Here is a 21750-nt window from a genome sequence, read left to right as displayed (position 1 = left end):
GAGCACAAACCACAGCATGCCACTCTTGCACCCGTCCCCAGCACAGAGGATGAGCTTCATCCATAAATGTGCTGTTTTTTTAAGGAAAAAACAACGTGGTGGGAGACTTTGGAGGAAAATAGAGATTTCGCCATTTCCCTCTGCCAGATAACTCCGGTTACCTAGGAACAGACACACTTCTCTAATGCGGCCAGTTGTTCTCATCAAGCACAGGATGAGCATTTATTGTCTTGTGATCAGGAGAAACACACAAACAAAAACCAGAGCTCCACAAGTGACATGAAACATCGCACACATACACGCCACGTGATGTAGAACAAAACCAGGAGCCAGGTCCAGGTTAATGGTGTTAAGAAGTCTTAGAAATCTAATGTAAACATTTAAAAACATACAGAGGAGTCCAAAAAAATAAGCCACGGTAGTTCAGGCAGCGTGTTGAGTCAACTTTCTGGAATTACGGTTTCTGGCATTGAAAAGGATGGAGGGGGGAAGAGAGATGGCAGATCCCATCCAGAGAGGTTCATTTAACCTCTGTAGAGATCTCAGGCAGTGTCTGCTAATGGGGTGCGATTTTGGTGTCTGCATCCAACCATTTTTGTGGGCAGGTTCCTAAGTACACCCTCTCCCTGCATCAAGCATTTTCAACGTGACTGAAGGTGGGTGCTTCAAAGCAGCCCCCCAGATTATCCAAGGGGAAGAGAGAGGAGAAAAAAAAAAAAAAAAAAAAAAAAAAAAAGAGAGAAGCAGTGCCTCCTGCTCAGATTTTAAGGGCCTGGAGCAAGAATTTGAGCAAAAGCCCTAGCAATGCTTCTCCTCCTGGTTCCTTTGAAATCTCCAACCTGACACACTAAAAAAAAAAAGGACAGACACCAATCACTTTTGAAAAATTTTGGCAAGAGGCTGAGGATGGAGAGGGGCAGGGCTGGAGGAAGCACGGTCCATGGGTGCACCATGTTGTGGCTTCCAAGTATGGCCAATCTTGCATTTGGCCCAGTTAACCTCCCCTCACTCCCCTGTAGTGCAATCGTATTTCCAGGGAGTTAATCGACAGGCAGTTCTTCTATCACTTTCTGATGGCAAGTGACAAAGAACACTTAAAATTACACTTGACACAAGACAAAGGCACCTAAAAGCTTGACAATGCAATCAGGTCATGTTCTGTTAAGAAGGCTTCAAGCATTTGTATTTACAAGCACATTGCACATTCGCAAGAAAAAAACCCCCTTGTGTTTGGAGCATGTTAAACATCCCAGACCCAGCAAAAGGCTGGTTCTGCAGTGGGGCATTAATGTTGCTTGTAAACGGAAATTCAGGGAGGCTCTGCCCTCTGATTCATGTTTGCTTTCGTTTTGGCCCTAATAACAAAGGTGTCATGCAGACTCCAAGCTGTACTTCACTTAGTATTTACAGTATGACACAGGAAAAGTTAATAGAGCAAATGGGAAGTTCTGCAGGGATGATGGGGAAGGAAGAGTTCTCCTTCGTGAACTAGTATTTTATTAGTTAAGGCACATGTAAAGACAGTTTTCAAAAGATCACTTGCAAATCAATTCCACCTAGCTAGGACAACCTCCCTGTCCCTTTCCAGGAGCCAATTTTGTTTTCCAGCTACTTAGTGTGAATTTGGAGTGAACCCACTCAGACCATAACATCTCTGGCATCCCATCCGCCAGCCTGCCAAGCCAGGCAGGCTCTGGGTCTGACCCATGGCGTGCCCAACACCTCCCAAGTCTCCGCAGTGGAGCACTCCATCCTTCACAGGATCATTGGCCAAAACTTTCAGAGCCCAAGACTTTGAACACTCACTCCCTATAAAAATATTGGGAACTGACCTCCCAGTTTTGACAGGTTTGAAAAAATTCACAGCAGGCTGTTGAGGGAGAAGAAAAAACTGCAGCCTTTGCTGCTTGGATCGCTGTAGGACACAGGGGAATTGGATGGCTCAGGCTACAGGAGTCCTGATGTGCATGCACAGAATGGAGATGAATGACGAGACAGATGCTGGCTCTCAGGGAAAACAATCCTTCCCAACAGCTTGACCCTCTCTTTAGCCTATTCATGGAGAAAGCCAAGAATCTCTCTCTCCCTGCTCATACATGGAAGGAAAGCACTGCTGGCTACACAGACGCAGACCAGGTCTGCACAGCTAATATCAGTTATGAGGACTAACAAGCTTTCCTTGGTCTACCAGACCCCACTGCATAATGTCTGGATTTCAACTACATTGGTAGAAGGCAGAATTAAAACTATTAATTGTAATAGAATTATTCCGAAACCACACAGGGGCCCCAGCACTGAGATCAATAGTTACCTTGCATCCGGCTACTGGCTGGGAGCCCAGAAAAAAAGGGTGTCCCTAAAGGGCAAGGTGTGCCCCATAGGGCATTTCTTGGGTCAGCACAAAACCTGGATGCCACAGAAGTAGAAGTCAGATGGCGTAGAGATCTCGTGCTGCCTACCTGTAACAGGGTGAACATCACCCAGGTAGCCAGATCCAAAGCCCAGCGTCAGCCAGCTTTTCAATAGTTGCCAGTGGCTTTGAATCAGGTTTTAAGCAAACAATCATTAACCAACTGAGATGAATCTGTACCTTTGAAGCACATGGATCTGGCAAAAGATTTTGGCAGCAGGGAAAGCAAGACTTCTAGCATAACAATAGTCCTAGCCAGGCAAATGAGGACTCTTGTGGACTTCACATCTGAGCAACACTCGCCCACAGCAAGCACCATCATCTAGAGGATTCTTCACCAGAGAGCACAAGCAAATGAGGTTGTAGGTTTTACAAATACCTTCGATATCACTAGTACCAAATAATTTAGGTGTTGCATTTCCCTTAGAGAGAAAATTTCCAGATTATTCATCCAGGAGAGTAAACACCCGTTGCTACTAATGCTCTGATTGCGTTTGTTACAGATGACTTGGCGGTGTGCTATGTATGTGATGAAAACTAAGCAGGGAGGCAGGAGAAGGAGCAATTGTGGTAGCGTTCACCGTTGTGAGGAAGTCAAGCCTTTTTCACGTATGGTCATGAGAGGATTCCCTCAAGCAAGGGCAGTGAACGGTTGGTTCCTCAGTCTGCAACGAGGCAAATACTGGTAACTCAACACAAACAAAAAACTTTCTGATAAGGCCGTGCAGTGCTCTGGAGGTGGCAAGGGCTGACAGCACGTATCTTCTGCAGTGATGAGGAGACAAAAAACAAAAAAGTCCCCAAGATGAATGGGGTGCTTGCGGGGGAATGCAAATGATCTTTTCAAATAACAATAATAAAAAGACCAAAAAGAAGAGAATCCAGGCAGTTTGCAGCTGTTGCTGCTTAAGGCCATTGGTTTCCCGGGGGATAGTTGGGCACTGTGGGATACTCTGGCAGGCTGTTCCCAGAAAAATTGCTGTACTGGGCCTCCCTGCTGGGGGGGTTCCTCCATGTGCCACTGTTCCACTCATCCTGAGCTTTCTGAAAGCTTCCACCAGCCCCTCGGTAAATTTTATGTACCTAATGGATGAAAGAGAGAAGAAGAGGAAATTCAGCAACAGGTACCCACACCTCTTGTTTCTCTCTCTGTAAAGAGCTGTATTTCCAAGGAACAAAAGCACTAAACATGTAATAATACAGTGAACAGAGGTACAAACAGATAATATCAACCAAGACTTGAACCCATTTCAGCCACAAGTCTGGGATTCAGGTTGGGGATCCCACAGCAAGGCAGACAACCCAGGCCAGTGGGCTGAAACCTATGTAAAACTGACACTGCTGCTTCAGCAGGGCTTCTGTCTTCTCTCCTCCTCTGCCATCAGCCTACTGAAGCTTTCCAGAGAGTCCTACCTCCAAATTCTTCTTTCTGCAGGGAACCGAGGACCACCTCCCATCCTGCCACCCAGTCCCCACTGCAGGCCATCTCGACCTGCTTCACCTTTACCATCAACGACCACCCCAATGAGCAATGAAGCTTGCTTCGAGTGACATAAAGGAACATCACCACATGAAATGGTGACAACATCCAGCCCCAGCTGTCTTGTGTTATCTGGATTTGTCCTCTAGATACTCTGAGAGACACCAATTGATGACATTATAAAACCTTTAAAAGCAGTGATGGCTTACAGTGGCTCCTAAGCTGCCTGTTCGCATTACTGCCATACAAAATGCAGATACTCCAAGTCAGAGAGACACCTGAAGCACCTACCCTTAAAATGCAGATGAGCATTGCGACCGCTGACATTGTAAACATAATGGCAGGAAACAGCATGAACACAGCAGCTGCAACACTGGTGCTGAAGAAAGTAATGGCTGCCAACCATCCACTGAGAGAAACACAAAGAAAGGAAGAATATCATTATAGCTCTCTTTTTTTAAGTGTCCTTGTTATCAGAAAAACTGTTTACTTGTACACAGAAATTACAAGGCAGCTTTAAAGCTCTTGACAATTAAAAGAACATTTAAGAAAATGGACACAATTAAATGCAGCTCAGGCAGGTATTTCCCCAAGATCTCAAATCTTGCTTGCCAGCATGCCTCACTAACCCAGTCTCAGACCTTTAAGGGACAGCCAGCTGCACAGACTCTGGGAAGAGAAGATTTATTCCCAAGGTGCTTTCAGCCCTGCAGAGGTTGTGCATCTAGAGACCAGAACTAGGATCAGGGAACATGAGGGTCCTATGATTTACACTACATCTCTATTCCTTTGATGGCAATAACCAGGTAGGGCAACTGGAGAGCATCAGTAGTTAACATAACAAAATGCTATACAGAGTGCTAGGACTTTCTGTTATTTGTAGTTTCAGCAGGAATTGCTCTCAAGTCTCTAGAGACAGACAGTTAAAATACCAAACAATTATAACATAACCAGGGACAGACACTAAAATGCTCCCATTTATTTTAGGACAACTCTCACAATACTTGCTCTATAGGCCAACAGTGAGTCATCATGCACTGCTCACCATGTGCTGTGAATACTTTGAGGGCAATGCTAAAAGAGGATCAGATGAATCTTGAAACTGACTGGTTAAATGTTAAAAAGAAATGGACATTGTAGGAAGGTGCTAAAAAGAACAAGCAGGTGAAGATATCTGACTACTGCCAATACAGGAACTCTTACAATAAGCAGCAATGGAAGCAAAATTGTGTACTCCATGAACAGAAAGCTTCTTCTACTCCACCCTGTACAGACTCCCACCAGTTTCTCAAAAGTTCACAGAAACAGCCCATAGCCTGAAACTGTCAGGCATGGGAACCGAGTGCTCAGCTATAAGACTGTAGGAGCATCCTGCTTACCAAGCTCCCCATCCGGAGAAACCAATCGCCTGCAGGATCGTGAGAATAAACTGTGCACCAAATATGAAGAAAAAGGCCATGAAATTAAATGAGCTGTCCGACCTGTGAAGGAAGAGAGCAAGTTAGGGGGAGACTGGCACCTCATGTTACTTCACTGATGTTTGACCCTATCACATACAAGGTATGTGGTATACATGGTATCTCAGAAGAGACCCCTCTACAGCTATGTACTTTGAAGGCTACTCCTCTTTCCCTCGCAGTGAAAGCACACAGCTCCATGAATCATCAGTGCCTAATCACTTCCAATAAGCCTGGCTCCTGCAATTGCTCTACTAAAGTAATTGCATATATGATGACACATGAGGAGAGGTGGTCTCCTGCAGAACAGAGAGTGCCTGAATCATTTCTCTGACCAAGCATCTGAAGACAGCACAGCCTGACACCTGTGCAGCTCATACACTGGCCAGTAGGCACAAGGAGGCCCAAACACTGGCAGGCAGACTTTGCCCATATGCTAAAAAGTGATCATTGAGCATGAGAATTCCAGCTGGGAATGTCTCAGTGGCTGCTCGTCATCACACTTACATGTCCATGGTTAATAATCCAGCACTGGGACATAATAGGAAGAAAAACAGTCATGTGAGAAGCGGGTGGTACCCTGTCTGGGGAAATGCAGAAGCATGCTTTCACATCTTTGCAGGCTCCACATCTTCAGGTTGAGAGGGTCCTGAATATGTGAGGTCCTTTAATTTATGCAGGTATAATAGACAGCATGAATATGACCCCAAACAAGAAGGCTGACCAGATAAATTCATGGCCTCTATCATGGGTGCACTGGGGCACAGCACTGTCTTGTCCAAGTTTTGGCTCTGCCACAGAACTGCAGCAGAACATCTTCATCCCATTAAACCAGCTATGTTGATGAGCCAACCTTTCACTGTAAGCCCAGGCACTCTAAAACTCCCCAAACTATCATTTTTAATGATACAAATGATTCCCATTCTCTCAGGAACTCAAAGGGCCCATGATTTACACAACAGATTTACAAAAAACACTTCAGTTGCTTATGACACAGCTAGGTGCAAGGAGGAGTTTAAAAAAGTGCTCCAGTCATTCCCAGCTCCTGCTCAAACCCTGAAAGTATTGAAATGTTTATTATTTGAATTATTGTTATTATTTTAATGTTTATTAGTATTATAATTCTAGCCCCTAATGACTAAAGAGGAGATGAGGGAGGCAGGACCCCAGGCTCTGGAGAGGTCAATGCAGTGGACCCTGACTAGTCTGACATGAGTGGAAAAGCCTCCAGCCAGACCCCTGCCACTCTGAGCCACGTGTGTTGGTACAGTTAACTTCTATCTTTCAAAAGATAGCCACAGCAATGCTGGAAAAGAAATTTGCCATCCCTGAGTATCCTCATGATCCTGCCCTTCAAATATCACCTCAGAGTACAGCAGTGTGAAAGAAATACTTTAAACATGGACTGTTCACAGTAGTGCCTATCATAATCCAATTAACAAGGATTAGGCTCGAAGCTGAGCCTTCAAACAGACTTTTGCAACTACAACCTGAAAAGGGCTGGAGGAGTCTTCATTTGAAAGGATCTGTGGGAATTAGTGAGGATACACAGAAAAGGTGATTTCTGATCCAGCTTTCTGGTGCAGATTTGCAACAGCTTTGCCCTAGTGCCAAAGCTCTGCAGCTAATTTAATTTTGGATGCAGATGTATGACGATGGTTTTACGAAAGCATCCTCGCAGTACATGATGCCAAGATTGAAGGGTTGCATCTTCCCCGAACAAGCACAGCAAGTGGGTCTGACCTCACTTTCTTGAATCTCGACTAGCTGCAGTCCCATAAGAAACAGTGCTGCCCCACTGCAGTGTTTTTCAAGCCTCTTCTACAGCTGATGTCAAAGTCAATGATCTCTGGGCTTGCTAGTCTGTCCCTAGGGCTTATTCTTTTTTTAATTGCAGAAGTCTTTACACAGAGTAACCTCAGGGACCTTTCAGTATTCAGTTGCATAAACACACACAAACAACATTAAAGAAATAATTAGAAACGGTCCTTGTGAAGCCCAGAGGAGGTCAATGGGGAGGAGTAATTTTTCCCAGACTTCAGAATGGAAATTGCTCTTTGAACAGAGCTCTAGCCAGCACTCAGAGGCCCTCGGGCTTCTGAACTAGGGATGGGGACAAAACCCCAGCCCCAGAGGGCAAGAGTTCAGAGCTGGTACTTTCACGTCTTTTAAAACTTTCAGATGAATCCAACCCAGGGGCCTTCCGTTTCCGTCAGAAATAATCCTCCCCTGTACTCCATGATGTAGTCACTGATGTTTTAAGCACCACCAGTGCATTAACTGCCCAGTGTTGTTAGTATACAAAGCATAAATTGGGAAGAGCATTTAAACAATTAATTGAGCATGTGCTAAATAGATAAGGCCCCACCTGCCAACTCCCATTTCTATCAGCTGCTTTTGCTGTTATCTAAACCAACTCATCACAGAATCTGGTGAATAATCAAAATCCAGAGTATTCTGGTAATGGGGAACCAGAAAGAGCTTCCCCTTCAGGGTCCAAATCCCTGACTCGTGTGTGGGGTCTGCTGGTGACCCACAGTCTGACACTGGCCAGGTCCCTCCCCTCCTCTGTGCCTCCTCTCCCTGTGTCAGGCTGGAAACTGCTTGGGACCTTCATGGCTCTGACAAGCGTTATGCATTAATGTCTGAATAATGCCTTGTGATCCACTGCAAGCATGAGCAAATGCAAATTATTATTAATTAAAGTGAAAATGTAGGATGGCTTTAAATATTTGTGGAGTTTCAGAAGGACTCGCTCCAGGGAACTGCTTTTATCTAAAAAGGAAAGCAGCCAAGCTCTCAAGTATCTAGAGACAAAAAATAGAAGAGTTCTCAAAAACTAATAACTTAATAGTCTTCCATCAAAATAAGCCTCAATGAAGCTTTACCAAATTAGTATCTGTCTTAATGCTATATATGAGGGTGCTGCAAAGCTTGAGATATATAAGTAAAATATGAATTTCATCCTCATGAAAGTGGAAAACTACTCGCTTCTGCTCACCTGCAATCCTAGACAGGTAACGCTCAGTCCTACATCTAGTGTTTAGAAGTAGCCACATTGTTCTTCACTTCGAAAGTAAACAAGACATTCAGACATCAAGTCCTTAAACTTTATCCCAGACAGAAAGATCTCCATAGGGGCACTCCCCAATAACAACACATCTCTCTCCCAGAGGAAACCAAAACAAAACTGCTTCATGAGCTTCTACTTACCGAAAGGCCTTGTACGCAGGTCGGAACCAGCAGACATAGCCGCAGGGACTGAAGAGGATAAGCCAAAGGATGGCCAAACCAAAATTGACCCCATAGCCTCCTCCGATCCACCATGCCAGGCATGCAATTATATTCACTACTAGCGTGATGCAGTAAACTGTAAAGAGAGCAGAGGAAAGAACATGAGGTTGTGCAGTTTCATATCTTCACGCAAAAAGGAAACAAACACCCGGTATTATAATAGGAAGGGTCCATGCTGCAGTGGGAAACTCAAGCCCAATAACGCAGCCAGTCCAAGTGAGTCGCAAGTTCCTGCGTGGCCGCAGGAGCCAGCAGCACAGACACATCTATCTCCAGAGACAGTGCTGTGGCAGAGGCATGAGGAAACTCTTTTGGGACTTGCCAGGGGATGGAGAGCTGGGTAGCAACCAGTGTGGCAAATATAAGACTTAGGCCAGTATTATTATCAATTACGAGCAAGGTTCAACTTGCATTTGTAGGAAAACCCCTTTATGAGAGGAGCAGGGTGTAAAACCTGCACCCTGCACCCAGCCTCAATATGTCTTTGGTCTCTGTGCTTGCTGAGGCTGCCTCAGGAGCTATTACAGAGCCAGCACAGTGCCTTGCAGGCTCTCTCTATACTTCCCTGGGCCTCCGAGGAAGCCTGGAAGTTAGCTTCAGGGCTCGTAAGTGCTGCCTTGAGCAAGGGGATAAGCAAACTCCAATCAGGGTGAGAACATGGGACCACAGGGGTGGCTTAAAGGCCTTTTCATATCCCCATTCCTGCGACTTGGATGAAAAGGCACAGTTGACAACGGCCCCAGAGTGCTGTGCTAAGGAGACATGCACAAAGTGATGCTGGTCCCCCCTTTCCCTGAAGCTCAACATCACTGCAAAGGGGGGGCTGCACACTTCCCAGCTTTCACAGGCTGAGCTCAGTTCCCATGCCAGGGGCTCCCTGCTTTCCTCCACGAGCTCCCCTCAATACTCCAGGGACTCCTTGCAGCTGTCCCTGCATCCCCCCAGGCTCTGCCAGTGTTGAAGAGGCTTAGCCCAATTACAAGCTCATATTTTGGAAAACAGGTGGTAACTTAAAAAACTTTGCAGTAACCTGTATCAATTAGCACAGATAAAGAGAAATGAGAAGGCGGAGGGTCCAAACACAAAAGATCCTTCAGTACTGCCTGGTGATGAGCTCACAGTAATACTCTGGACCCTGCCCTCATTTATTCAGTCAAAATTAAATCCCTGAATTTCTCTTCACCCGTGGTAAGTGAACTGGTGGCTCTGCAGCATGCCTGCACATCACCGGCTTGGTCCTCGGACACCCGAGGCCAGCCTAGCCTCTCTTTCTCTTTCCTCCTCTTGGCACAGACCCACCTGCCTTCACACAGCCCAGGGGCTGCTAAACAACTGCAAAGTTGTGTGGTCATAAAATAGTATTGACAACACAGTCAGGAGAGTCTAGCATGGAAAGCATCTGAACCCAGCTGCTGCTTGTGACATACAAATTACTTGTGAGTTAAAACAAAACATTGTTTTACTACAAAGAAAACTTCTGAGTAGCTAACAACAAGGTTTTAGATGCAATGGTTTGGATGTATCTTAATATTGGGGGGAAGAAAGAATTTTCATTATTTAAATTTCATTTCTACAGTAATTAGCTGTACTTCTCCAAATTTTTATTTTCAGAAGTCATTTATTCTCCAAGAGTTACCTAATAAAAAACAAGCCACCAAACCAAGAGCACCTATAAAGTGTTAAGGAACTTCTGGTTCTCCCTGCACGTCAGGTAGGAGTTTGTTCTCCGGTAGTGGGAGCTCTGGTACAGATTTCCCCAAATCATCATCCACCTTAATACAATGTTCACATCCAATTAAAGTAATGAGCATTCAACCTTCTAGCAATGACTTCTGTGTTTCCATTTTTAATACCGGCCTTTTCTTGTTTACGGCCCTTCCTCCATATGTCTCTCTCCATCCTATCCCATCCCATACCAAAGAGTCTGGCAGACCCCAAAAGAAAGTGTGCTGCAGATGGAAGTTTAAAACTCCTGATGAAAATGCCAGGTCTCCTCAGCCATGCGTAGACTAGTTGCCCAAATGGCTGGCACCTTTCCAGCCTGCCATTAACTTGAATGAGAGACGCTTTGTTTAGGGAGAGTCGCAGACAAAGGCAGCTTTACAGCATGCAACATTTAACCAGTTAGTCTGAAGGGACAAGCAGTTTCTTCAGGCAAGAAAATTACAGAGCTCATTTCAGCATCTCTAAATAACGAAAGAACAATGGAGTTATAGATTATGCTATTATTTATGCACACAAATCTCTCTCATACACACATCCTATGCATCTGGAATAAAAGCCATGCCACCAAATGCATATCTGGCAGAAAACAAGCTTTCCTTCAGTGAGAAGGGTAAATAGGATGACAAGCATTTGGGGAAAAAAAGATAAGCAAGGCAAAAAGATTTTTAATCTTCCAAAGCATTCCCTTTGGTTCTCTAGGCCTGCCACACCATTTTTCATCCGATTTCATTCCTTGGAGAAGAATGGTCAATTTTCATTACTGGCTTTTGAATGGCTAAGCCAGACAACACAAGCTCAGAGCCAGGAGGTCTGTTCCTACAGAGTATCAGCAAATCACCAGCTGTGACCAAGAGGATCAGCGCCCTTCCCCAGCAGGACGGGGAATGTTTTGTGGGCTATGGATAGCTAAGGAAGAGACAGCATACGGCTAGAAGACACTGCTTCAATTGGGAAGGGAAATGTGTAGATGGCACAAACAAGGGGGAATTTCAGCCTTCCTATAGCAAGGTGGGAAGACAGGTAGCAAGCATATGGGCCACATTTATTTTCTTACCTAAAATTCTATTCATCTTAGTTTAGGTGAATTGGGAATTACTTTAAGCAGGCTATTTTGGGGAGTAAAACATCACTTGACATTAATAAAGTTATCAAATGTGGTTTGTTTTTTTCCTCCTCAAATTTACTAATAGACTTTTCTAGCACTGATAGTCTCTCCTTTCTTCAACAGCAGCTCTGTGGCAAAGATTCAAGGCACAGCAGCTTACAATTTGGGCATAAAGTTATATTACAGTATTTTAAGATGAATCATCATTTCTCATCAACTAATTCCAGTCGAAACCTTAAAGCACGTAAGTCATCAAGATCTATAATTTTTACTACACACATAGGTTTTCCTAGGACAGGTTTCTTATTCAACTTACAGATCCATACGTGGTAGATTCTCTTCACCAGAGACTGATAATCGATGGGAATTTCATCAGCAAAATTCTGGTAGAAACATGGTTTCAGAGGAATAAACTTGGGGAGCGGTGGGAAGTTATTCACCTTTTCTACAATGCAGAACACAGATATTAGCTGAATGCAGAAACATTCTGATATGGCTGAGCAAGTGTAATATCCTCCACACCTTCCCAGTACACACCCATGGACCCCTAGGTCGAGGGGACTCACAAGAATCAAAAGAGATTTTCTCAGAAGAGAAAACCATTGCCAGCTCTAGCCTGATTCAGGTTACTCACTAAAGTGTGTTCATCCTCACGCTGGACACCAAATACTTTGCTCTCCTCCCTCAGCAGTGGACACAACATTTAAACTAGCACATGCAAGGCTTAGAGCAAGGAATAGAAATGAGCTAATAAGCAACACGTGGATTTGATACCTTTACACATCAGTTGTGTGAAAGGCCCTGCAAGACAAAAACCTTAAAATAAGCTCCAGGATGAGGTTACTCAGGAAGGGGGGAGAGGGCAGCAACATCTGGGGGAAACAGCCTGCACAGAGGTTTTTAGTTACAACTTCTCAGAAAACCAAAGCAAGAGGAAAGGCTGGCAGTTGTCCAGACAAGCAGATTTATGTTCAGACACAAGCTCTGAGTAGGTGGGCTTGCTGGCACACGGATCAGGCCTTGGGACCTGTAGTAGATATGTCCCTGTGACAGTAAGGAAGGGTGCCTTTGGAAAGCATCTCAAACTGCAATTCAGTACTCGGATTATCATCCAGTTCCGGGAAGGCTAGTCAGATGCCAGGGATGATTTTGTTGTGACAGGACTCATGAATGTACCCTTTTATCTGTAAAAGTCAAGTTTTTCCTGTAAGGTTAATAAACTCTGTGAAAAAAAAAAGAGGAAGAAAAAAGCTTTGCATTCAGATAAAATAAATCAGCAAATGGAAGTGATATGGTGAAGAAAACCTTACCTTGAGAAGAAATTATGTTTTAAAATCAAGTAATTAAAAGCCTAAATCCTCTGCATTTAAGCTGCTGTCAGCTTCTAGACAGATGCACAGATTTGTCTGTGTATATATGTGTGCCTGGATATGAGTTTCTACATGTTTGGGAATGTTTGCTCTTGCCTTCCAGTGCTGATTAAAGTTTGATTTCAGAGCATTGTGACTAATTGTTTCTAGTCTACTTCAGCCTCAGTAAACAGAATTAAAAACAACTAGAGGAAGAGATGAAGAATGTCCTGGGAAAACCTCCAAATGGCACAGAAGACGAGAGGAAATGTCTGAACAAGAACTGTCAGCACAAGAGTTCCCCTTCTCTTGCCATTATGTCTGTGTGAGAAGACATTTTGCAGGAGCAGCTTCTTAGCTTCATTTGAAGGTTGGCAGGGAAGAGTCTAAAGCTGTAAGCCATGCTTTAGGAAAGAAAAGGCTTCACTTCATGTAAAGGAAAGGCATATTTTCACACAGAAAATATGGTGAGGATAACACCCACTGTGAGTACATCAGAATTAAATATGGAATAAAGTCTGAAGTCACCAGCCCAACTTGAGTTTTCAGTGGATTTTTTCTTATGAAAACAAACATTAAGTCTTCTGCCCCTCCTTACCCATCTCGGCTAAATGCATTTTACATTAATTCAGATGCCCTCTAAAGCTAGGATTAGTTACTGGTTAACACCTACTGCTGACCCCACCACATGTAGTGCTGATGTTCCACGGCTGATTTCAAAGTCCATAGGAATTTGGACTTCTTCATACTAATTTTTTTGTTTGCTATAAACACCTAGTGAGCTTTCTCCCGGACAGTCTGTCTCAGCAGCCTACAAAAGGACATAACAATGCTGGGTCAAAGGAAAGGAAAGGGGCACAGTTCTTAAAGCTAAAGACACAGCTCCCTAGGGAAGTCAATAAGACCAAGATTAACCAACCACAGTAAAAGCAGACTCTCTAAAAATCTTTTTTTTTTTTTTTTGAAGGATAAGGAAAATTTTGTTCTGTCCTTCTTCAACAGCTGAAGCTGCAGCTAGTTACTTCGGTTCTGCTCTCTTCCATTTTCTCTCTCCTACAGTACAGATCTGTCATAGGCAGTAGAGCTGCTGCCAGCCTCTAGTGCAGAAGTCCCTGAATGGTGGGGCCAAAAGCAACTGTCCTGCTGGGCACCAGCCACTGCAGTTTGTCATTTTTCAAGCTCACAAAATGCTCAAAATACTTCCACAATTGTTTGCTAGGTGCAAGATTGGGATCACACCTCTTCTCTGTTGCTGCCCAGCTGCAAGAAGCCAGATGACCGCTTTCTCCCACCCACAGACCCTGTAGTTTTCAACTGTTCTGGGTCACTTCCAAGAATAGATGAAAAGAAATCAAATGAAAATACCCTCTTTCATGTCTGACTGCATGGCATGGAGTGCTACAGCACTCCCATCAAGGCTAGGATCAACACATTAGATCAGCAAGCACAATCTGTGCTTTCAAAAACCAAACTAGTACCAATGAACAGCAGCCGTATGGAAGTCCTGGACTTTCTCTTATCTTAAAAAAGTTGGAAGGAATTTTGTTACTAATTTCACTACAAGTAAAATTAAGATGTATTAATATCAATAATATAGCTAGGAACGCTGTGGAAAGCTGTTCAGCCTCTGTAAGGAAGGAATTATTCTCATGTACTTTTTTGTGAATAAATTCCATCCTCATAAAACTTTTAAACAAGTCACACCTGAGCCTTTATCGCTAGAACAGTAACCTCAGCTGACAAATCTACAGTGGATACAGCGTAAAAGTGAATGTGACCAAGGCAAGAAAAAAGAGGTAGCTGAAGAGCTTTAGGAATCATCAAAATCTTGGGAAGGGACATATGTCGCATACCTGATGCATTACAGCCATCACAGCATACTGAAAAACATTCTCTGAAACCATTCTCCTTATGTTGCCATATTTTGAGGTGCTCTTACCTGCCATTTCTATTAGGAGTGTTCCCTGGTGAAGTTTCAGACAGACAGCAATGGATCTATTGGAGAAAGAAAATCAGGTCAGCACATGTCACTAACCAGCACCCAAAGAATCTCCTGGAATGGGGAGTATCTCCAGCACAGTGACAGAATGCGAGCCTGGGGTTCCCACTACAAACTACTCTTCTCCAATTGCCCAAAGTAGGAGTGCTGGAACCTTACAGAAAGGAACACAGTATCTCCTTGTTCATATGAAGCTCCACCTGGTAGCATCTCATTCAGCACAACCCCACTGTCAACCACTTTTAAGGCTTGTGTAATTCAGTAGCAAACAAATGTGCTCTTAGTGGCACCTGGCAAAGGCTGAGGATGCACAGAGAGCCACTGCCAGAACATGTGTACCTTCCAGCTGCAGCCAGGCAACAAGCTGAGACAGACAGGTCTGGGTGCGACCCAGCAAAGCACACACATCAGAAGAGAAATTTGTACGAGCTCACCAGACTTAATGCCTCATTTAGGTGTTGATATGATTTGTTGGCTCCTGGCTCTCTGTGGACCTTCCCAGCTGCTGAAACAAAAAGATAATCACTGTTAGCTGGGAAGTAAACTGCTGCTAAAAAAAAAAAAAATCAGCTGGTACACAAACCCCAACATCCCTCATTACTTTAATAATTCTGCACAACCCTTCTTAAAATGCAGATCCATTCTTCTTGTTAGCACCATGGAACATGACCATAATTCTGGAAAAATCAAATCCTGCAAAGTTCACTCGGCGTCAGCCATGGTGCAGATTTTGGCAGAACTGATCACACAGATGAAAGCCGCAGAGAGGTCGGTGCTGAGCTTTGATTCTACCCCTTCTTCATAAGGATAAAACCACCGTGTGACCCTACCTGCAAATCCCAGAATGGAAACACAGAATACTACAAAACAACCCTCTAAACCAGCACTGCAGGGTCTGACAAGAGTTATCAAGAATGAAGGAAGTCTAGACTAAAAACTGCCCCTACAAAAACACAGCAAAGACCACACGCTGCTGCTGCCAGCACCGACAGCAACCACAGCACCGAGGTCAGAATAGCTGCGCTCTATCCAAAGCCCTCGGGATTTACAGCAGCTCATTTCCCTTTTCTGCACCTCTGTGCTGTCCTCCTACGTGCCCCATGTATGGTCCGGAGGTTGCAGAGTTTACACTGGCACAATTATTTTGTTGGGGTTGCATTTACTTTCCTTTCTAATTAAGCTACTCTAGCACAGTCCTTGGTGGAGAAAACAGCACTCTGGTAAGAAGCTGTACAGGCAGCTTATTCTTCCTGTACGTAGAGATGCAGTTATATACAAGCTTAACTACCTCTACATAGAGGAGAAAATATTATTTTGCCTGTACCAGTCTAAAGAAGGCAATAGAGTGTGGACAGGAAAGCTATGTCACTCCTGAGCTGGGACTCCCTGGTTAGATGCTCTCATGCTGTGGCCCCACCACCGCTGAAGCCTCTGGGCTTTCCCACAATATCAACATTACCCAGTGTCTGACAGACGTTTTATAACTTATGATTTAGAAATGGAAGCATTTTGCTTTGCCTTTTTAAAATGTGTGAATAGGAAATAAAGTATGAAGACAGTTAAGAATACAATTAAAACTTCACCCATTTGCAGCTGCTCCCAGTTGAAATCCGTAAATTGGGGGAAAGAACAAATGACACGCAAACACCAGTTATGCTAAAGCACTAAGAGAAAAGAATCTGTCCCTGAAAGATGAGCAAATGAGTAAGGTCCACCTTCAGAAGAGGATTATTTAGTTTATGTGCTTCAGTGCTGGTGTCTGACAGCTGCAGAGTGGCAGGAGGCATCAGTCTGTCCACTGGAAAAGGGACCAGAAGGAAAGACCAAGGGACACTTTCCTGGCTTGATGGGGGCATAGTGGCCAAACTGTAGCTCTTGGGTGCCCTCCCTTCACAAGAAGACAACTGTGGTGCAGTTGAGTGGCTTTAACTCATATAAATGAATAATAAAAAAAAAAAACAGAGACGATGAAAAGCGGCGTTCTAGTGATCTAATCCCTTCTTGTTTTACCCAGTTGTTCTCATTTACCTGCTTATTTCCTAATAAATCTCAGCCACGGTTTAATGTTTTGAAGACAGAGATGATCCTTATGGCTCCCTTCCAACTTGAGATATTCTAGGATGCTATGTTTATCATGTAAAGAAGCTACGACAAACTACCAAGTATTCCTCTCTTCAGCAACCTTTGCTTTTATGAGTAATCTCACAGAAGTTCCTGGGACAACAGCTGCAATTTCTCTAAAGAAAGATGTGGTTTGGAACCCCAAAGTAGCATTAAGAATATTTCTTTCTGCAAGGACGAGTGCATACAACCAACTTTTACACTGAATAATCAGTTCCTGAAATGCGTTGACCTTCCACTGGTTCAGCTACAGCGAGACTCCAGCCTAGCTCCCAGTGAAAGGAAAGGGAGCTTTACCCCACGGACACCTACAGCAGCAAGCTCAAACCTTTTGCGGGCATGAACTCAGACTCCAGGATCCAACCCAATGACATTTTTGTTCAGTGCTCCAAGATAATTTTGCACAGGACTCACTGTTTTCATACCTCCCCAGCTCACCACTTAATTTGGGCAGGATTTCTGCAAACTCTTCATTGTAGGGTCTCGGGATGACAGGCCTCAGATGTACAGTCGGGGAAAAAAATCTTGTGTCTAATAAGTGATGATGTTGCTCAGCTCAGACAGCCAGTGGCTAAAACTCCTTTAGGGGGAAAATTTCACTGTGCAGCCTAAACATCCTCAAGCCAAGCTCCAGTTGCAAGATCCTGGCATAAGGAAATAGATTCGCAGCAAATACAGATAAACAGGTGCATAAACAGGTATCATCCAACCACACGTGAATTTGTGCGAGATAACAACACATATAAATAAGCTCTCTATTCACCGGAACATTTTCAGTTTAATTGGGAATAGACAAAACCCAACATCTTGCACTCCACTATTTGCGGAGGGAGGAAAAAAACACACACGCTAAGGAAACCATGGTGTGAAGTGAACTTCCTTTTTCCACTGTGCTCATCCGCAGTCAATGAATAACTCCAAAGTTTACAGTCCAACATGCATGACTCACAAGAGCCCACTGGACACAGTCGGAGCTTTTCTTCAAAATGCCCTGTGTCATTTTAAGAGACAGCATTTCCCTTTAAACCAAGACACGTATGCAAGCAGCACTGTTTTTCTAGGCGGACAACATGATTACTTTGAATGTGACTTTACTGTGAAACATGTTCCATCTCTGACTGAGGAAAATTTTGTGAAGGAATAACCACAGCAATCTGTTTGCAGCACATTATATGACTGCATGTATGTTGCTATTTAGTCCCCTTGTTTATTCTGCCTATATTATAGTAAATAGTTTTAAAAGTTTCAGTTATTTCTCACTACTTCTTTCTCCAAAAAGAGAGAAGGGCAGTAGGAGAAATAATAAAGGACTGGCCAAAAGGGGAGTGCTGAACTCATTCCTGCTTTGCCATAAACCCACCTGGTGACCCGGGCCAAGTCCCCTAAGACCAGATTCACAGGACACCATCTCCTCTCACGCCATCTGCAGATGTCCCAGCCAAACCCAGAGGAGCCTGACATCCGAAGCTTTCCATCCAGCAAAATTCACCACCTTCTGAAGCCTTGCTTTAGGATATTTTCTGTACTGCTTTTATATTTTCATTCCGATAGGATGACTGTAGCGAGGCTGAGAGCTTTTACACCGATCTGTACTCAAGGGTTTAATCTAGTGTACTTTGCCAAAAGCAAATCAAGGGGCAGGATCCGTATGTAACAGCAGTGGCAGAAGAACTTGCCAACACTCCCTCGTAAGACAATGATTTAGTGATTTGAACGCAAGCAGAATGAGAAGACGCGGGCACAACACGCACCTCCTGAAAGTGGTTCAAGCTTACCCCTCTGGTGAGGGTTATCACCAGAGACCAGGCTTTCGGAAGTCATTTCACGCTGCAAGCCAGCAGACCCCAGACATTTCAGAAGAGCAAATGGCCTAAAAGCAAGGGCACCCCACAGGGATCTCAGAGATGTGGATTTGAAACCACCAGGCTCAGCAGAGAATCAACACAACCTCCAGTGCTCCCGAGACAAGCAAAAGCCTTGCTCGTATGCCTCTCCAGTTGTATTTAAAATGAAAGCTGTGACTCTGCACTGGTTTTAAGAGAAAAGGCTGGTTTTAAGTCTCATTCAGAGCCCAACTTTTATCAGGAACTTCCCAAAGACCCCAAAGCAGCAGAGGTCACTCTGCAAGGCACCAAGATGCTTGGCTCAGCTTTATGAACCTAGACTCTGTATAGCTGGTACAGTTTGTATATGATAGTGTTTCCTCTCCCCACCGCACGCTGCCAACCCTTGCAGAGTGGGACACTGTCCCTTCAGTGACACCAGCACAATGCTTGCAGTGCCATGCTTCAAATTACACGAGGCGACAAAACCAGCCAAAAAAGTAATGCCAAAAGCCGCCCAGCATGACCAGTGAGAATGGGGAAACTCTTTATGCCAGCACTGCTGCTGAGAAAACACACAGGAACAATAAAGTTAGCAAGGGTTAGCCTTCTCCAACACCAGTACAACAGACAGCTCCAAGTTACGGGAGCCCCTTGGGAACTCCTGGCTGTACAGGGTATTTTGCTGCCCCCTCTCCCCCCATCCTGGAGCTGGTGAGAAAGCACAATCGGAAGCAATTCCCCTCAGGTCTCTCACAGCCTGTTTACACAGCCACATCTACTGCCTCAGCAGATTGGCAGAAGCCTTAATTTAGGTTCTACGGAACCCACAGCAGACAAATATTTGACTTCGGTATGACTGATTCCAGAAGTAAAGCTCAGCCGCTCAGAGGCAGAACCACAGAAGGCTCAAGAGGAAGACAGAAAGCACAGAAACACACGTGTTCAGAGCACAAGACTATTCCACCGCTTGTCACCTGCTCAGACTGGCCTCACATAGAAGACCTGGGCTGCAGACAGTAGCAACATTAGTTGGCCCAGAATAACACTAAAAAGCAGATAAATTAATCCATCAGCTACCTATTTAATTTCTAACTCACTGCTCTCTTCATCACAGGGTCAGATAAGAGTTTCTTGAGCTCCTTCTAGCTCACAAAAAAGCTAAGACCAGAGAGGGGGAAATAAAATTACAACATCCATGTTCTGTCTCTATCAAGGGCAACACGTGAAAGAGCTGGTACCCAAACCATGCACGTTAAAAACCTTCACCCTCGCTCCTCACAGCCCCTGGAGAATCACATGAACTTCCCCTGCAGGAGCCTTGCAGCTGGCCTGTGCTCACCCTGCCCTGAGTGCACCGGCCTTATCCCCTTGGCCTGCCCTGTGCCCCCCCAAGAGCCCCCAAGCTCTGGCCCTGGCAGACATGTCCCGGCCGGCCGGCCCCACACGGCCGGGGCAGAAATCAGCGGGGAGAGGCAAATTCCCGAGCACCCCTCGGGGAGAGGATGGAGAGCGCAGCCGGGGTGCTCGCAGCCCCCCCCGAGGGGATGGCAGCAGCCTCGACCCACCTGCCATCGTTCTCCACGGGGGGGGCACGGGACCCCCTCACCCTTCCCCCCCCGCCGGGGCTGTCTCCAGCACCACCCGCACACGCTGCCCCCGATAGCTGCTCCCCCTGGAGCTGACCCCAATCCCTCCCCCCCCCACCAGAGCTGTCCCCGATTCCTTCCCCACACATGCGCCAACCCCCCTGACCTGTCCCCAATACTTCCCCAAGCACAGGCTCCCCCAACACCCCCTCCCCTAACGCCCCTCCCCCGCCCCAGCCCCCGTTAACCCCATCACCGTTGCCCTCAGGGCTGCTGTCCCCGATACCCCCTCCCTGTCGTGTGTGTCCCGTGCCGTGTGTGTCCCCCCGGGGCATTCCCCGCTGCCCCACCGCCAGCCCCCGTTATTACACCCCCAGGGCAGAGGTAGCTCTGTCACACCCCCGCCCCCGCCGACCCTCCTGGGGCGGCCCCGCTAACACCGCCAGTCCCCGAGGCCACCCCCAGCTCCCCCCCCCCCCCATTCCTCTTCCGAGGCTGTTCCCGCTGCCCCCCGGTCCGGCCTCTCCCCATCCCCCCGCAGCCGCGACCCCGGCCCGGCGCTCACCGTGCCCACCTCAAAGCGCAGCGGCCGGCGCCCCGCTCCCCCGAGCCCGCCGCGGGGTACTCTGGGAAAGAGAGTCCCTCCAATGGCCGCCGCCGCGGCACTCCCCCGCACCGCGGACTACATTTCCCAGCGTGTCCCGCGGCACGCCCCCACCTCTCGACACGTGAGGGGCCAGCCGGCTACGGGGCGTGGGCTGAGGCGCGGCTGACTCCGCTACGGGGCCCGAGAGGGACAGAATTGTCAGGGGGGCGGGAGGGGCGCGCAGGGGCCTCGGCCTGGTCCCTGACCCCGACCCTGACCTTGTCCCCGTCCTCGCCGGGGAGGCTCTGCTGCCCCGAGGGGGTGGGTTTGTCACAGCCCCTTCCCCAGACGGCTTCGTGGGCCGGCCCGGGGGATGCGTGGACGGCCCCTGAGGGGTGAGGGGAGCGGTCGGGCAAGGCTGAGTCCCCCCCCCCCCCCTCCCCCCAGGGACCCCGGCCCCCTCCCCCTCGCCCTGACCCCTGCATAACTGTTAAAAACCCCAAGAGTGAGGTGCCCGCACCCCTCAGCGCGACGAGGTGCTGCCCACCCACCTCAATGTTGGCACCGGTTTCTTTTTGGGTAAAGAGAGCGGGTTTGGGATTGGGGGGTTCGTGCCCCCCCTGCAGAAGACACGCCGGCACCAGAGCTGTTTCAGAGGCACCCACGGGCTCCGTCTCCAAACAGCATTTGCAGCACCCCCAGCCGCCGGCTCTCGCCAAGTTTTGGTTCCAGGGTTAGTTACAACAGCCGGTGGGTGACGGCTGGGTTTGGGACCCAGGGCTGTGTGGTCGCCGAGGAAGTTGCTGTTTATA

At 46.4% G+C, this 21750-nt stretch overlaps 1 protein-coding gene across 8 annotated transcripts; it reads right to left on the bottom strand.

Annotated features, from left to right (window-relative positions):
- Nucleotides 1-195: 195 nt before the first annotated feature.
- On the bottom strand, nt 196-20981 carry SCAMP4 (secretory carrier membrane protein 4). Of its 8 annotated transcripts, none has more exons than XM_049808603.1 (8): nt 20927-20981; nt 15254-15321; nt 14760-14815; nt 11788-11916; nt 8561-8717; nt 5270-5371; nt 4182-4299; nt 196-3493 (listed from the first exon to the last, which is right to left on the bottom strand). In XM_049808603.1, the coding sequence occupies exons 3-8, from the start codon at nt 14764-14766 to the stop codon at nt 3317-3319; spliced, it is 690 nt and encodes a 229-aa protein (XP_049664560.1). In that variant the 5' UTR covers nt 14767-14815; nt 15254-15321; nt 20927-20981; the 3' UTR covers nt 196-3316. The 8 variants fall into 8 exon arrangements, with proteins under 8 accessions (XP_049664560.1, XP_049664561.1, XP_049664562.1 ...); XM_049808604.1 differs by having other exon boundaries at nt 15254-15324; nt 20927-20971; XM_049808605.1 differs by having other exon boundaries at nt 20918-20958.
- Nucleotides 20982-21750: the final 769 nt, after the last annotated feature.

This window comes from Accipiter gentilis, chromosome 8 (assembly GCF_929443795.1).
Source record: "Accipiter gentilis chromosome 8, bAccGen1.1, whole genome shotgun sequence".
NCBI lineage: Eukaryota > Metazoa > Chordata > Aves > Accipitriformes > Accipitridae > Astur > Astur gentilis.
This window is presented reverse-complemented; position numbering and strand designations above follow the sequence as displayed.

Bases quoted from the DNA above. Each gene is read 5' to 3' on its own strand.
- SCAMP4 (XM_049808603.1), bottom strand. The intron at 8,718-11,787 runs GTAAGTTGAATA...CTCTCTTTACAG, and splicing joins AATCTACCACGTATGGATCT to TTTACTGCATCACGCTAGTA. The intron at 4,300-5,269 runs GTAAGCAGGATG...TGTTTCTCTCAG, and splicing joins TTCTCCGGATGGGGAGCTTG to TGGATGGTTGGCAGCCATTA.